At 41.2% G+C, this 16410-nt stretch overlaps 1 protein-coding gene across 1 annotated transcript; it reads right to left on the reverse strand.

Moving 5' to 3' along the window:
* Positions 1-9166: 9166 nt before the first annotated feature.
* On the reverse strand, positions 9167-12941 carry LOC110884308. The gene is made up of 3 exons (XM_022132016.2): positions 12659-12941; positions 10227-10439; positions 9167-9531 (listed from the first exon to the last, which is right to left on the reverse strand). The coding sequence occupies exons 1-3, from the start codon at positions 12842-12844 to the stop codon at positions 9316-9318; spliced, it is 615 nt and encodes a 204-aa protein (XP_021987708.1). The 5' UTR covers positions 12845-12941; the 3' UTR covers positions 9167-9315.
* Positions 12942-16410: the final 3469 nt, after the last annotated feature.

The following is a 16410-nucleotide window of genomic DNA, read 5'->3' on the forward strand; positions in this document are numbered from 1 at the left end:
GCTTTCTTTGGTGAAAGAATCGGTCGAGGCAAGTGGGGTGGGTGCAGGTTTGGCTTGGGTAAGGCCGGCTCGTGTTAAAATATCGTTGGCATATTTGGTTTGGGTTAGGAAAAGGCCATTTTTATCATGAACAACTTCAAGACCAAGAAAATTGCTAAGAGATCCAAGGTCTTTGATGGCAAATTCCTTATGTAGGCGGGCCGTGAAAGAGGTGATTAGAGAAGATTTGTTTCCCGTTAGGATTAAATCGTCTACATAAACAAGGAGGTACAAGATGGAGTCTCCTTGACAGTAGATGAAAAGAGATGGATCGGCACGACTACATGTGAAGCCAAACGATAAAAGGAAAGAGCTTAACCTTTGGAACCAAGCTCGGGGAGCTTGTTTCAAACCATAGAGTGCTTTATTGAGTTTGCAAACATGATTTGGAAAGTTGTGGTCGATGAATCCGGGAGGTTGCTCCATGTAAACGGTTTCCGAAAGATGACCGTTTAAAAATGCATTGTTTACATCTAGTTGGCGAAGAGACCAATGATTAATAACGGCTAAGGAAAGAACAATGCGAATGGTGGAGGCTTTCACAACCGGACTAAACGTGTGAGTGAAATCAAGCCCCGGTATTTGAGTGAAGCCTTGCGCAACGAGACGTGCTTTGTGCCGATCAATTGTGCCATACGAGTGGTATTTTGTTCGAAAAACCCATTTAGAACCTACAATATTTGTAGAAGGAGGGCGAGGCACAAGGGACCAGGTTCCATTACAGTGAAGAGCCGAAAGCTCGGCTTGCATGGCACACATCCAATGAGCGTGTTTCGAAGCACTCTTGAAACCCTTTGGATCACTGTTTGAAAGAAGCGCTGCATGAAGGCAAGAGTGCATGACATTAGCTAGGTAGGCTGTATGTTTCAGATTGGGTTTGAATGTGCCCACCCTGGAACGGGTGGTCATGGGGTGCGATGGAGCGATGGGTGAGAGGGGTGGGGAGGGTACGGTGGAGATAGCAGGAGGAGGATTGATGGTGGACGGAGGAGGATTGATGGTGGACGAAGGAGGTGATAGTGGTGTAGAGTGAAGGTGGGCCGGTGGTGGAATATTGTTGGAGGGGGTAGTAGTATGTGAGTCACAGAGAGAGCACGTGGGTGGTATGGGTTGACTTTGTGATGATTGGACCGAGGGAATTGATGGGTGAGGAATAATTGGGCTTTGTGGATTAGTAGGGGAGTGGGCCGAAGGAATGGGCTCAGTAGGGGAGGAAGGAGTGGAAGTGTGAGTAGATGGATTTAGGTTGGTGGGCTGGGTCGTAGATGGAAAAGGAAGAGTGGGCTCATGCTCAGTGGTGTGAAGCGAGGATTGAGAGACAGTAGCAAATTCGTCAAAGGTAGACAAGAAAAGGGAAGCAAGGTCCGATTGGGAGGAGTTAGCCACATATGGAAAAGAATTCTCATCAAATCGAGCGTGCCGGGTGATATACATACGTGAGGATACGGGATCGAAGCATTTGTAGCCTTTGTATTGAGGAGCATATCCTAAGAAAATACAAGGAATACTTCGTGGTGCGAGTTTATGCGGAGCATAATCACGTAAGTATGGGTAGACACGACATCCAAATACGCGAAAGTTTGAGTAATTTGGAGTCGTAGAGAATAGAATTTCAAATGGCGATTTGTCATTTAAAATTTTTGTTGGCACGCGATTAATTATGTATGTGGCGGAGCTAAAAGCATCAATCCAATGAGTGATAGGAACACTCGCATGGAAGAGCATAGCAAGACCGGTTTCGACTATGTGTCGATGCTTCCTTTCGGCACGACCGTTTTGAGGAGCGGTATACGGGCAAGGAAAACGATGGAAGGTGCCATTTTCATCAAAAAATTTTCTCACGTGTTGGTTGACGAACTCCGTGCCACCATCGCTTTGAAAAACCTTTACTTTGCGTGAAAGTTGGTTTTGAACGAAATGCAAAAAGGTTTGAAGAACCGAGTAAAAATCGGTTTTGTGTTTAAGAGGATACAACCAAGAAAATCTAGAGAAGTCATCCACAAACACAACATAGTATTTAAACCCTTCTTTACTAGTTATTGGTGATGGTCCCCATAGATCGTAATGAACAAGATCTAGAGGAAAAGAACACGTTTTTCATTAATATTAAATGGCAATTTGTGTGATTTAGCAAGTTGACAAGGAGAACATAAAGAAGGCTTCGGTAAAATAGATGTAAAGGATAAATGACCAAGTCTTTTTAATACAAGAATAACGTCAAAAGCAACATGACCCAAACGATTATGCCACAACTCAAAGGAGGCTTTATTGGACGAAACAGAAGCAACAAAAGCAAAAGGCTTGTCCCGAAGCACGTAAAGACCGTTTTCACACCGACCTTGAGCGAGAGGTAGGCTTGTTTTCCGGTCCTGGATTACAAAAAAAGAGTCAGAAAAAAGAACATCAATGGGAAAATCATTTGTCAAGTTGCTAATAGATAGAAGATTTCGAGTTAATGAAGGGACAACCAAAACATCATTTAATTTAACATGCTTGGTTAATGAGACATGGCCCTTGTGGGTAATGGGTAAAGATTGACCATTGCCAAAGGTGACCGATGAACTTCCGTTGTAAGGGGAAAAGGAAGTTAGATTACCAGTGTCATCGGTCATGTGACGATCTGCCCCGGTGTCGGCGGCCCAATCGGGAGTATCCTCGTTTTGAACATGGCACTGGGCATGAAAGGCACGGGCTATGTCTTCGTTTCCGGAAGCCGATGCCACAAAGGATGAAAGTTTTGGACACTTGTTCGCATAGTGCCCATTAGTGCGACATAGTTGGCAATGGGGAGGGCGACGGGTCCCATTAGAGGAGGATCCCGAGGACGGTCCACGGGTGTAAGAGGCAGATTGTGAGCCACGTTTCGGGTTACGGTTTTGAGAGGAGCCATTGGAACGATTTGGAGTATTTTGAGCAACAAATGCTACGGAGGGATTGGTGGGAGGGTTAATAGCCAAGAGAAACTGTTCCTGACTTTCAGCTTTTGTGAGTAAGTCACGAAAAGGGAGCGGGTCACGGGTGGTGCGGATAGCGGTGGACCAACTTTCAAAGGTGGAGCCAAGACCACAGAGAAACCAGTGAGTTTTGTCTGTGTCTTTGACGGGATGACCAATTGCAGAGAGTTGATCATAGATGGCTTTGAAATGACGACCATAATCGGCCACGGTTGAGGATCCCTTCGTTAAACGACGAAGGTTGTCTGTCACACCCCGGTTTCCACGTGTATCACCGGTGGGCCCGGTGGGGGATTTCCGTGACGTAGTTGGCAACAATATAGTCAAACCACACAATTATATGAATGCACAGCGGAAGCATAAAGATAAATATAATTCAACCTTTGATTGTAATATCGAATGTATCACAATTAGTCGAATGGTATCCACAGGGGATCAAAATAATAATAAAAATATTGTTCAACAGACAAGGCATCAAAGCTTGCGAGACTTCTTAAGATGCTAAGGAGCTATTGCCAGCCGATTACGTGTAGTACCTGCACTTAATCTTTTTGGGAAAATACGTCAGTTTACACTGGTAAATACATTCAACCGACACTTTTGTAAAATGTTTATTAAAATTGATTTGAATGCACTAGGCACAAACTCTTTTATAACTTGGGAAAATTATTTAATATTATAATCTTGTGAACGAATTACATGTTCCTTCTTTGCGTTCAGTAGCCCGGATCTAGTCCGGGTTAAAGATCAATAAACACACCACCTTGCGTAAAACCGCGGTGGGTAAACCAACGGCTACGTCTTTTATTAATATAGACATAATGCCGGGTGTACGCCTACACCCGGTTGTCGAGGTCGTGGCCATTTCGTAAAATGATGCCTAGGATATCCGGGACATGGTCATTAACCCCCCCCAAAGGCTTTTAAGTAACAAGACTGTTTAAATGAGCCGATCAAATTATTCAATTAACCACCTAACGATGGAAGATTTGATGCTCAATCAAGCGGTATTAATATACCGTAACCCAAGCCCGTATAACGGAAAATAAGTTAAAAGTATTTACCTTTGCAAGTATTGTCCTTAATCGATTAAATCACAGATATCTTTTACTGGGGCTCCTATTCTGGAACGAAGGTTTTAAAATAACCTATTAGAATCCTAACGGGTCTTTATATTAGCCGTAGCCTAGACCGGTCAGTTTCAAGGGATAGATACGGTTTAATCACGTGAAAGGCGAAAACCGAGAATGGAATGTGATTCTGACCCAACAAGTTCGAAGACTTGTTTTATATGGGTTCAATATTCACACTCTGGATTTTGGGGTCAAAATAATATGGTTTGACCCGTATCGGCTAATTTTGTAAACTAGTTACATAAGCCGATCCGTGCGCGCAATAGGCGCATCGGGTAACCGTAAGAGTCCTACACTTGTTTCCTGAGTCACTATGCTTTAAAGAGGTTGTGGTATCAGTAGGATACCTTCCGTGATGCCCGTAACGAGTTTAAGTTTATTATACGCCCCGTAGGGGTTTTCTGGTCATTTTAAAGGCTTTTAAAGAGATTTCTGAGTTCTACAGGAAATCTGAGTTTCCCGATCAGTTTATAAAGTTCAAAATACTTTATTTATTATTTAAAATCAGTAGCAACTGGAATCGGGTCAAAAGACCTTGTAGAACTCAAGTTTTGGCCGAAAAGGGCATATTCGGTATTTACCGAACCGTAGCCATAACCGCAGGTTATGAGCAGGTTAAAATTAATTAAAAATCTTTAAAAATCCCAAAATATTATTTTACAACAGTGAGTAAAAGTTTTGGTGACGGAATCTTGGTTTAGGTAGGCGTTATGCTAATCGCGCCGTGTATTACAAAAGTTTACTTTAATTGCGCTATTTAGCATAACTCCTATTCTAGACCTCGGATTGACGTGAAACTTTAGGGACATGCTTAGAATTTAGTAAGTAAGGTCATGGTCCCTTCACGTGTCCGAAATACTCGTTTTATTTTGAAAAGGGCGTTCCGGTCAACTTTTAAGCAATTAACGGAAATGCGTAAAAGACTCGGACAAACAACGAACCGGTCACAGAGGGTGATACCATCACGTGACCTGGTCCTAAGAGAGTCCTAAGGCATATCTACATTGCACTAAAACGGGTCAGAACTGAAGTCAAAGCAAAAGTCAAACTTTTGCGACATTCGGCTCCGAACCGGGTCAATATATCAAATGGCCGAATCAAACGAGTTTAGACAAGTTTATATACTTAATATCATGTTTTATAAGTATTCAAACAGGTTTCATATCATCTATATTACAGATTATGCAAGAATCGCAAAAATGGCTTTCTGTTGACTTTTTAAGTATACGTTTGACTCGACATTTGAACTAGTTAGAGTGGTGATCAGAGGGAACCCTTTTAGGGGTTTATTACCCATACAAATACCAACTTATAACTACTTTTGATCCGAGATATGACTGAGCCATTAAGGACTTATCTCGAAGTCAAACCGTAGTTACGACGGTTTGATTTTTAGCTATATAATTAAGTAAAACTAAACCACGAAGGATTTAAACAACTTACAAAAGCTTGAGCACGATTTAGGATGATAGAATAAAGCTTGGAAGCTCCAGAGATGATCAAGAGAATGTGTTTTGAGGTGTGGTGAACTAATGCACACAATAGGCCTATTTATAGTGCAAAACTTGGTATGGGATCATCACAACTCAGCCTACCAAGCATCATGGATGTTCAGCAGGTGGCCCTGAGTGCTAGGAGGCAAGTAGAGGGCACCCATGCCTCATTTATTGCACATTTGGTCGTTCACTAGCTCAAAAAGCAAGTTAGTCCAAACTTTCTGCATCTGGGCGGTTCACGCGGCCCGCATGAAAGGATCATGTAACATGTTCGCGGGCCGCCTAGGTTTATAAGACAGAACGCGTACATGCAGAAGGCTCGCGGCCCGCATCAACTTGACCATATCTTTTACGCGGCCCGCGTTAGGTTAAATTTTCAAGATTTCTAAATCTTTTATAATCATTGCCAAAATCTTTGTAATTAATAACGAAATCTTTGGTAATTAATAACCTGACCTTTCGGGTTTGAAGGGGTAACTTTGCGATTTGGCCCTCGATTATTTACAACTAAGGGCCTCGTGTCGTTTACCCGTATTTTTAAGCCCCCTGTTAGTTTGTTAATTATCTGGAAAGCCTTAACTTTCATTGTTGATGCTTTTAACCCCTCTCATACGAATTTGATCATAACTTTCTCGTTTTAAAACGGAACTTCGCGGAATTTATATAGTACATTCTAGCGAGTGTATTTTACTGTTACAAAGCCTCGGGTACGTCAAAGGGTCACTCAGAGGTATAATTAAACATGTTGACACAGTTAACCCCCTGTAGCTTGTAACCTCTCACTTTCTTCCGCGTTTCGCTTCCGTACGATCCATGATTTATTCGTTCGAAGGTACGAGCATCGTTTAGGGTTACTATACAGTATACTTACCCTTGTTTGACATTTATAACCCTCGAATTTACATACTTTCAAGGTTTGTCAACTTTAGTCCTTTATTCAATATTAAATGCCACGTGTAAACTCAAGACACGTGTCAATACATTATTGGACACAAAATTTCGAGGTGTTACATTGTCACGGAGCAGATGCATCCGTTCAAGGGAAGTGTTGCTGTAGGCCGCTTCAAGGGCGGTCCATATTTGGCGAGCCGTGGTTAAGCCAAGAATTTCAGCAACTGCCTCTTCTGTGAGTGAAGAGTTAAGAATAAGGATGGCTTGTTGATCAGAGACCGACCAAGCCGTAAACTTCGGGTTAGTCTTCTCAACAGAATCGACAGTAATGGTCTTCGGTGGAGGAAGAATAGAGCCATCAACATGGCCGAGCAGGTCTTGATTGGCTAGAAGAGGGAGGAGTTGATTTTGCCAATAGAGATAATTTGTGGAGGAGAGTTTGATGGTGAGCATGTGAAGAATTGTAGCCATTGGGAGCTTTGTTTCAGTAGTAGTTGAGGAAGAAGAAGAAGCATCGGTGGTCATGGTGAAGAACAGGGGAGTTGGCTAAAAAAAAAATCACAGGAAAAGGGACCTTGAGGATGATACCATGAAAGAAATAAAATCTCTGATGATTTTATTGATTGTTTACAAACCTATAAATAATAGTACAAGACTAATTCCTAGGAGATAATTATGGACAGTTACAGCAATACAAAAGCTATACAATTTGAATATTAAATTAGATTAACTTAGGAGAGAATAGTGGGTGACTATTGATTTTGTTGACTTTGTTGATTTGATTGATTCCTTTGATTGATACGGTTGTTACTCATCCATGTTCAATGTGTTCTATGATCAAACATAAGATCCTACACATTAACCCAAAAAATCCTAGAAGATTAGAGTTTAACTATCCTACACTACATATTAACCCAAAAGAACCTAGAAGATTATAGTTTAAGTATCCTACACAACCATTTCCTGCTGAGGCGGAAACTGGAAATGCAGGAACGGGCGGCCTCGCATCTTGAGCACCGATGAGACCACAATCGATCGTAGTGAAACATGAATCCTCATGTCCACTGCAAATACACAAACATCCATTACTAGTTGTTTGATTTTACCCCACAATCAAAAAAGCTGTTTGATTATACCTGAAAATTGCGAGAAAAGGGAGGATCTCTGGACCACAGCTGGATCGATGGTGGCCGGTGGTGTGGTCACCGGCCCTGGCTCAGCCGGTGGAGCTGGATGCATAATGGCATTCTGTTCAGTCATCCTATGCTCGTGTGGTGAAGAAGAAGGAGTGGTGAAGAAGATGGAATTTCGCCGGAAGAGGATCTCTGGACCACAGCTTGGATGGAAGTAATTTCGCCGGAAAAGATGTTTCGTCGGAAGAGATAAAGATTGGGGGGAAACTTAGGGGGTAAGATTGTGATGTATGGTTGAGTTTAGGGGTTATTTTAATATATATAGTACAATTTTTGGTGAAATTACTTTTATACCCTTTGACCCTCCCATGTTTATGTTGACCGGTCAAGAAAATTGAAGCCGGGGGGTAGAATTGCGACATAACAGTTAACAGTGGGGGTTAAAATTGCAATTATTTCCTTAGGGGGGATAAGGGTGCCAATGACCCCTAACCTCAGGGGGTAAAATTGCAGTTACTCTTATACCAATTACAAAAACGTTTCATTTGAACCAGAGCAATTGATTTTATAAGTTGTGACTAACTAACTAGGTGGGTATTATTCTAAAAACAAACACTAAACACGTCGACCCGAACACGACACTATTTTAACCAGGCCTCACACGACACATGACAAGAATAAATGTATCTACCATAAAATAATATACGATGATTGATCCATACACCCTCTTATCACAGACCAGACGGTATGGGGGCGGGCTTAGGCCCGGCGCCGGTCCCCTACACAGCCCCCCTCGGTCCGGCTAGTCCCAAACGTCTCCCACTCGCCGCTCTCGCCGTGCCTCCCTTCTCTCACATATACCTATACATACATACACACACATATATATATATATATATATATAAAGGGGTTCATCCCCCACCCCCCCTAGGTCCATCCCCTTCAAGCCTCTCCTACGTGGCGGTGACGTGGCGGCCCATCCCCTTGGGGATGAGGCTCTCCATACCCTCCAGTCTAATGACATGTATTGATCGGTAGTTATTGCATATTTGTGTGATGATATCAGTTTTATGCTTATCTATTTACTTTATTCTCTAATAACAATTTTTTACCTTAAATAAGGTATTACATTGCCACTACAATCTATGTTTAATCTAGACTTGTGTCTTGACCCGATTCCAACCCGACCAGCTCACTTCGCCTAATCTAGATCTGTATTTTGACAGGAACCCAGTTTGCATGTTTTTAAAGCTACCCGTTTTAACCCAAACACATCCCGACCAGCTACTTTAGCCTAATCAAGAGTTGTATTTTGACACAAACCCATTTTGCATGGTTTTAAAGCTGCCCATTTTGACCCAAACCCAACCTGACCCACTCATTTTACCACTTAGTAGTTTTCAGTTTACAGTCCTGTTTGGAACGTAGATCAACCTGTTTTCATACCTGTTTTGTCCCAATAAACACCCCTACAATCAAACCCAATGTACAAGTATCTATGCATTGTGTACAAGTATCGATGATTGTAAGAAGCAAACATTAATCGCCACTTGAATATTTTCCATAAAACAAATTCATGACTTTAACCATATTCTGCAGAAACAAAACTACCTCTTATAGATGATACAAAACTTCAATCGTAAACAATAAACCCGAAAGCTATGAATCACTAGCTAGCCCATTTGCTAGCAACTGATTCTTTGGCAGAAGTGCGAGCGTATGATTCTTGTTTAGGTACGTTATTGGAGGTAGAAGCGGATGGAGATACCTGTCTACGAATTTTTGACACTATGTAACGAAATCCATTTCTCGGGCCTCGTAAAGTGAACAACAATGGATTGAGGAGAACCGCAAACAGGACATCACCTTTCGCAAGTATCAGAAACTACCAATGCAACAAAAAATGTATATAATTAGGGGGTGTTTGGATGTGCGATTTTGAGACAGATCATTACATGTGTTTAATAAACAAATTGTGTTCGGGTTGACGCGTTTATTAAACATGTTGTGTCCGTTGTTTAACTCGTTTAATTAAACACATCGACATATGTTTAAATTTATAATGGAAAATAAGAAGGAGAGTAAAATGCCATTTTCGTCCCTGAGGTTTGGCCAAATTTGCGACTTTCGTCCAAAGGTTTGTTTTTCCGCATCTGGATCCAAAAGGTTTGAAATCTTGCCATTTTCATCCAGCTCGTTAACTCCATCCATTTTTCTACGTTAAGTCAGGGGTATTTTCTTCTTTTTTATGATTTTACGTAGTAAAGTTGTACATAAAGTGAAAAAGATCGAATTGCCCTTTAAGTTTACAAAAAGACGAACATACCCCTGACTTAACGGAGACAAATGGATGGAGTTAACGAGCTGGATGAAAATGGCAAGATTTCAAACCTTTAGGATCCAGATGTGAAAAAACAAACCTTTCGACGAAAGTCACAAAACTGGCCAAACCTCAAGGAAAAAAATGGCATTTTACTCTTAAAAAGAAATGGTTATAAGATCAACCCGTTCACAACTTGATCACAATCTTTTTACAACTGGCCATTAAACCTTAAAAGAGGGGAATAATAGTGTATATACCGCAACAACAAGTGCTAAGAGGGTAAGACCGACTTGTTGTGCTTCATGCCAGAAATGCTCACCGTCTGAGCCACCAAACCATCTCCGCCACCACCCTCCGCCACCACCACCGCCTCCACCCGCTTCCTCTCTCTTCTTGATTTCCTTGTCCCATTTCTCAAACTCGATTTTCTTGCCACCAAGTGCGCTTTCTAGGGCTTTTTTGGCTTGATCCTAAAACAAATTATGTGCAAAACGAAAACACATTATAGTTCATCAAAAGTATGATTTCAGATAGAGGTAGCAAGATAGGTGACAAGTTTCAAGCTCGACAAAGGTTGTGACATAATAAGCTACTGCCAGTCATCTATGTTTTCAGATTGGATGATCTGATCCTCGTTTTTTATGTTTACTGCACATGTAACCACACATCTCACCATGCATGAAAAAAACTACATACACTGCAGACTCAACAAAATACATTTTGTTGCCATATAACCAGATCACTTATATATCACATATGCAATAAGCCGCCATCTGCCAATGTAAAGTAGTCAAGGGGCACATGTGAATCACAGGCAGATCTATGACTTGTCGGCGAAGTGCAAAATTAGTGCAATTTTTTTTCTTCTCTGTCTTATTTATCGGATGCCCCTGGGCAAATATTAGGATACCCTTAGGTCAAAAAAAATTAAGATACCCTTGAATTTTTCTTCTAGATCCGCCACTGATGTGCATCTTCAGTTTAATTGTTATGGTCGGGCAGATACAAACAACCAACAAAAGAAATCATTGTCTGATGTAAGTCAAATTGCAGCTAACCCTATAATTCATGCCAGAACAAAACATAAAGAGATGGACTCTTAACTATGTTAGGAATCAAATGAAGGCTCAAGTTAATAATCCAGCGTATGCTGATGACACTAAGGCTCAGTCAAGATGTGTTTACCTATGGATCAACATTACACATAACTGACCAAGTTGCAAGTTTAGTACCTTTCTACTCTCAACTTGTAGGAATATAATGTGAAAAAGCTACCGCATCATAGTGTAGTGTAGAAGTGTAAAAGTTTATTTGAATATATTAATCTCTTTGTTAAGTAAAGTTATATATAAGCAGAAGCCTTTACTTTGTAATACACGTTCTGAATATTAACGAAAGATACTTTCTCTCTCTTCTTTGTACATATCCTCTCTCTAAATTCACAATTGCAAACTCAAGACGCCTCATAGACCAAAAGATAGAATGACCGCATCATGAGACTTGTTACAGAGCTAGCCTCTAGTGAAAATCGCATAAGCTCAAGAGATGAGCGTCACACAATATTTCACCGCCCATCGAGAAAAAGGTGAAAACATAAACAACCTTGACTAAGCTCCCCCATACTGAACTGACAACAGACTTGGAAATGTAAGAAACTAAGAACTAAGAACCAACCTGAAACTGGTACGAATGATAACCAACAAATAATAGTGTAATATGCAGAGGTCTAAAATTGATTTTCCCGGAAGCCAATCATTGTTTCCAAGACTTAACCACGACGTCTTACAAACATGACAACTTTTGTGAGGATTTATAGAAGTCAGCCCTCTTTTTAAGCACTCCCAAAACCAAACAGGTTGATTGCTTTTAGGCACTCATGAGACGTGCATATACATTCAGTAATACAATTTCCACAACATAGCAGGCAAAGGGTTCTGCACTCTAGCTGCTTGCAATGAACCCCAAATAATTAGAGACAAATGACTAGGAGAACATGCACTATCAAGCACCTTCATATGAAAACTTGAATGTATATACCACACCTAACACCTTAGGTGAATTCCACACTGTCTTGTTCTGTCCACATGGTCATAAGAAATGTCACGCCTCAAGTACAATGGCGAAGCTTGAGATTTCCGACCGGGGGTGGAAGTCACCGGACCTAAAAATTTCTATAAAACCAGGGGGTCAAAAACGTATATACCCAAAAATTTCTATACGAAAATTACATACTCTCCCCTATTGAGCGAAAAGTTCGGGGGGTCGGCCGCCCCCTCCCTCCCCTTAAAAGCTTCGCCCATGCTCAAAATATGACCGTCATGCTTGAGTGGGAGCCATCATGACCTCTCGGGAAGATTCCACTCAGCAGTATGTTACAGTATAAGTATCAAATAGACCTAGTATCTATTCATAGAGTAATCGCTTCGCTTCGGTTAATTCAGTCGTACACTAAAACCAAAACCGAACCACAGTTTTTGGTTTCATGTCTTAACCAAACTATCAGTTAACCGTTCGGTTCGGTTAATTCAGTTATTTGCTCACACTTACAAGTTACAACAACTGCCAATTATCCAATTTCAAGGCAAACAATAAAACTAACTCAAAAACATCCAATCGAACACACAAAACACATACGTAACAAGCAAATTGAAACGATATAAAGTATAGGTTAACGAAAAACACAACTGACCTTGCTACGGTTATCCGAAAACAGGCAGTAAACTTTGCCGTTGGATTTTAGGTCACGTTGTAGGGAACTCCAGCTATGGCTTATCTGTTGACGGCGATTGAAATTGATTGATTGAGCATCGACACGTGATCCGATTGCTAGGGTTTTGGATAAATTCGGGTGGCTTATGCTTACAATTTGCGCCATAGGGTTTCAATCCAATTCTCTCTTGTTCTAACAGAGTTTCATCATCTAGTTTCAAGAACTGGAAGTAGGTAGTGTAAGTTTTTTGGTTGCTAAACCTCTTTGTTATAAGATTATCTTCATATTAATTAGAGTAAACTTTCGTTTTATTCTATCTGGTTTAGTCATTTTTACGGTTTTGCCCCAAACCTTTAAAAATAGTCATTTTCCTCCAATAGTTTGTTATGATTTTTCCATTTTGCTCCATGTGGGGAGCAAAATGGAAAGACAGACAATTTGGATGGAGTTAGAGGCATGGAGCAAAATGGAAAAACCATAGCAAACTATTGGAGGAAAATGGCTATTTTTTAAGGTTTGGGACATGACGGGTGGTCCATAGGACAACCCTTAATGATGTTAAAAGACTATTTTGTCCCTCATTTGATTGCGTAATTATCTTGAATTAGGTAACTACGATTGCTTATGTTTCAGGTGCAGTTCGGGAGCTTAAAAGGGATAAAACGCTGCTTTGGACGGTTTGGAGATGAACGGGTCATGCATGGAATGAAAGAAGAAACAAAACCCAAGAATCAGGGCTTCACCGTAAATTACGGTGGCCACCGAAATTTACGGTGGCCCTGAAACCTGCATTCTTCCACCGTACTACAGTAGCATATCACCGTAACAATTTGATGTTCACCGTAATTTACGGTGGAGACCGTAAATTACGGTGGAGGCGACAGACAATTTCGTAACTGCTTCATTAAAACCGTTTTTGGAGTGTCTTTTCACATATCTCATCATTGGACGTTTTTTCTGAACATTGGGGGCGATTTTGGCTGGTTCTTGTTGGTTCTAAACAATTAGGTTTGTATTTCGATTCATATGCACATTGATTTTGTTGGAATGATGATTCACCAAGCCATGTCCGGCTAAACTTTCGGTGATCATCTTAGGTGAAGGTTTCTTATGACTTTTGTGTGATGAATCTTTATTTCTAGAATAATAGACTTGGTATTTTTGCTATGTTTATTATGGTGTATGAATGCTTGTTTGTAAATTGTTAATTGGTATTGCAATTCTAGTCTAAATCGTACGTTCTTGGTGTCGTCGACAATCGAGATATCACGGGAAGGGTTAGGGTTGGATATTGGTTAATTGATCATCGGGTAACAACCTCGCGTTTATATAATCCGAGGACTTCGTTCCCTTTTATCACAACAAACGTTTATGCATGAGTTATGTCTATGTAACTCTTTCTAGTTGGATTCGTGCATAATTGTTAATGGAAACCAGAACCTAAGATGGTCATTTTCTCCTAATCTGTTAAACAACCAATTTTGATTTGCAAGTAGCTAGTAATTTAGTTTTCTAAAACAAACAATCCAAATCATTGATCTTTAATTTCTGCATTTTAGTTTAATTGTAGTTAAGTTGCAAAGCTATAACATCAACACATTTTCCACATACTCCCTGAGTTCGATACCCATTTACCACTATCTACTAGTTGTAATTTGGATTAAATTTGCGTGTACCACAACAAGCATTTTGGCGTCGTTGCCGGGGAGTAGTGCGCAACATGTGTAGTTTAATAGTTTTGTTTGTTATTTTCGGGTTTACGCTGGTTGTGTTTAGTGTGCAGGTACCGCATGTGTATGCATACTAGAGGCTCTCGCAAGTCGTCACCACTATCGTTCGATCCGGAAATTGAAAGAACATTGAGGCAAAACAGAGTTCTACTAAGAGAAAACATAATTGTTGGTTCACCCACTTCACCCATCACACCACGAAACATCATGCAAGAATCTCAAGTACCACCCACAACGGGTCAAACGACCTCATCATTCATACCTACTGCCACACAACCATCACCAAACACCACCATACCTAATACCATCACTGAACCTACTCCACCACTCGAAGTTATACCAACCAATACCACGCAACCGATCACTACCCAAGTTGAACCCACTATTACCTTTAACCCTTCTACCACAATTCCACCATTTTCTCATTTCTTTCCCCCAACTACGGGTCAATCATCCTCTAATTACACTATAACACCCAATTCAACTATTGTTCATGCTACTTCATCCTTTAGACCACAAAACCAATCGGGTTTTCAATATTCAACTCTTCCCTTTGGGCAATCTTCGGGAATTCAAGGGGATGGATACGATGATGGTTACGAAGAGGATTTTAGAGGTTATGAGGAGGAAGGTTTTTCCTATGGGGGTGATGGTGGATATTTGGGACTACAAAGGGGAGTGGGTCAACAAAGTCAACCGATTCAACAATTTCAAGATATGGGTAGATTACCGGTTGGAGTGCAACACATTAGACCGCAAGGGCCACAATTGCAACGCCCTACACCGCTACATCAAGTGCGGCCTCAAAACACACAACCTCAATTTCAAAGGCCGATTCAACAACAACCACCAATGCATCAATATCAATACCAACCACCGTTTGCACCTCAAGTGCATATGCAAGGGCAAATGGGTCAACCAAGAGCACCATTGGGTGCACCTCAAAGACATCATCGGGAAGTTGTATGGGGAATCGAAGCTCACTTCCGGCCTATTATCACTAACAACCCTTCACCGGTAGTGATTCCTCATCATGCAGATGGAAGAACTTTTGAAGTTAGAACAACCGCTCTCCAAAGTCTACCAAAATTCAAGGGGTTAGCAACGGAAGAACCCTATTTTCATTTGGAGACATATGATTCCATTTGCAACACGATTGGAGGTCAAGGGTTTTCCTCGGATGATGTTAAGTTGGTTCTCTTCCAATTTTCTTTGGAAGACAAGGCAAAAAGATGGTTTCATACTCTACCCTCCGCATCAATCTTTACATGGGCCGACATGCAACAAATATTCTTGGATGAATATTACACCTCTCAAAAGACTAATGATGCAAGGAGAGGATTGAGAAGCTTCCAACAACAATCGGGGGAGCTGTTTCATGAAGCCTTCGAAAGGTTTAATATGATGTTACGGAATTGCCCTCATCATGGGATCCAATTATGGGAGTTGTTGAACGCGTTTCACGAATGGTTGAGTTCGGAGGATGCACGGGATTTGATGCCGATCACTAATGGCACATTCGGTATGAATTATGAACATGTTGATTGGGCATTTTTAGAGCAAATGGCGGTGAATTCCAAGAGGAAGGCGCAATCTTCAAGGCGGGCGAGGCATGTGACACAAAGACCACAAGTGCATGGAGTAGAGAGTGGCAATGTTCAAACCACAAACCAAGTGGACAACGTGTGCACTAATTGCAATGAAACAGGCCACACGGCAGAGGTTTGGGGTAGTGGGGGTGGTTGATGAACAAGTAGAGGAAGTGAATGCAATTCAAGGGGGTGGCCGAAATTTCAATATGAACTCCAACACATACCACACGGGGTTACGAAACCATCCTAATTTCCGTTATGGGAATGCGGCGAACCAAGCTAACCCAAACTTTCAAGGAGCTCAAGGTAACTTTGCACCTCGTCAACAATACAATCAAGGCAACTATCGGGGTGGAAACAATTATGGTTATCAAGGGTAATTTTAACAAACGGGTCAAGGTGGTTCGGG

This window comes from Helianthus annuus, chromosome 11 (genome assembly GCF_002127325.2).
Source record: "Helianthus annuus cultivar XRQ/B chromosome 11, HanXRQr2.0-SUNRISE, whole genome shotgun sequence".
Lineage (NCBI taxonomy): Eukaryota > Viridiplantae > Streptophyta > Magnoliopsida > Asterales > Asteraceae > Helianthus > Helianthus annuus.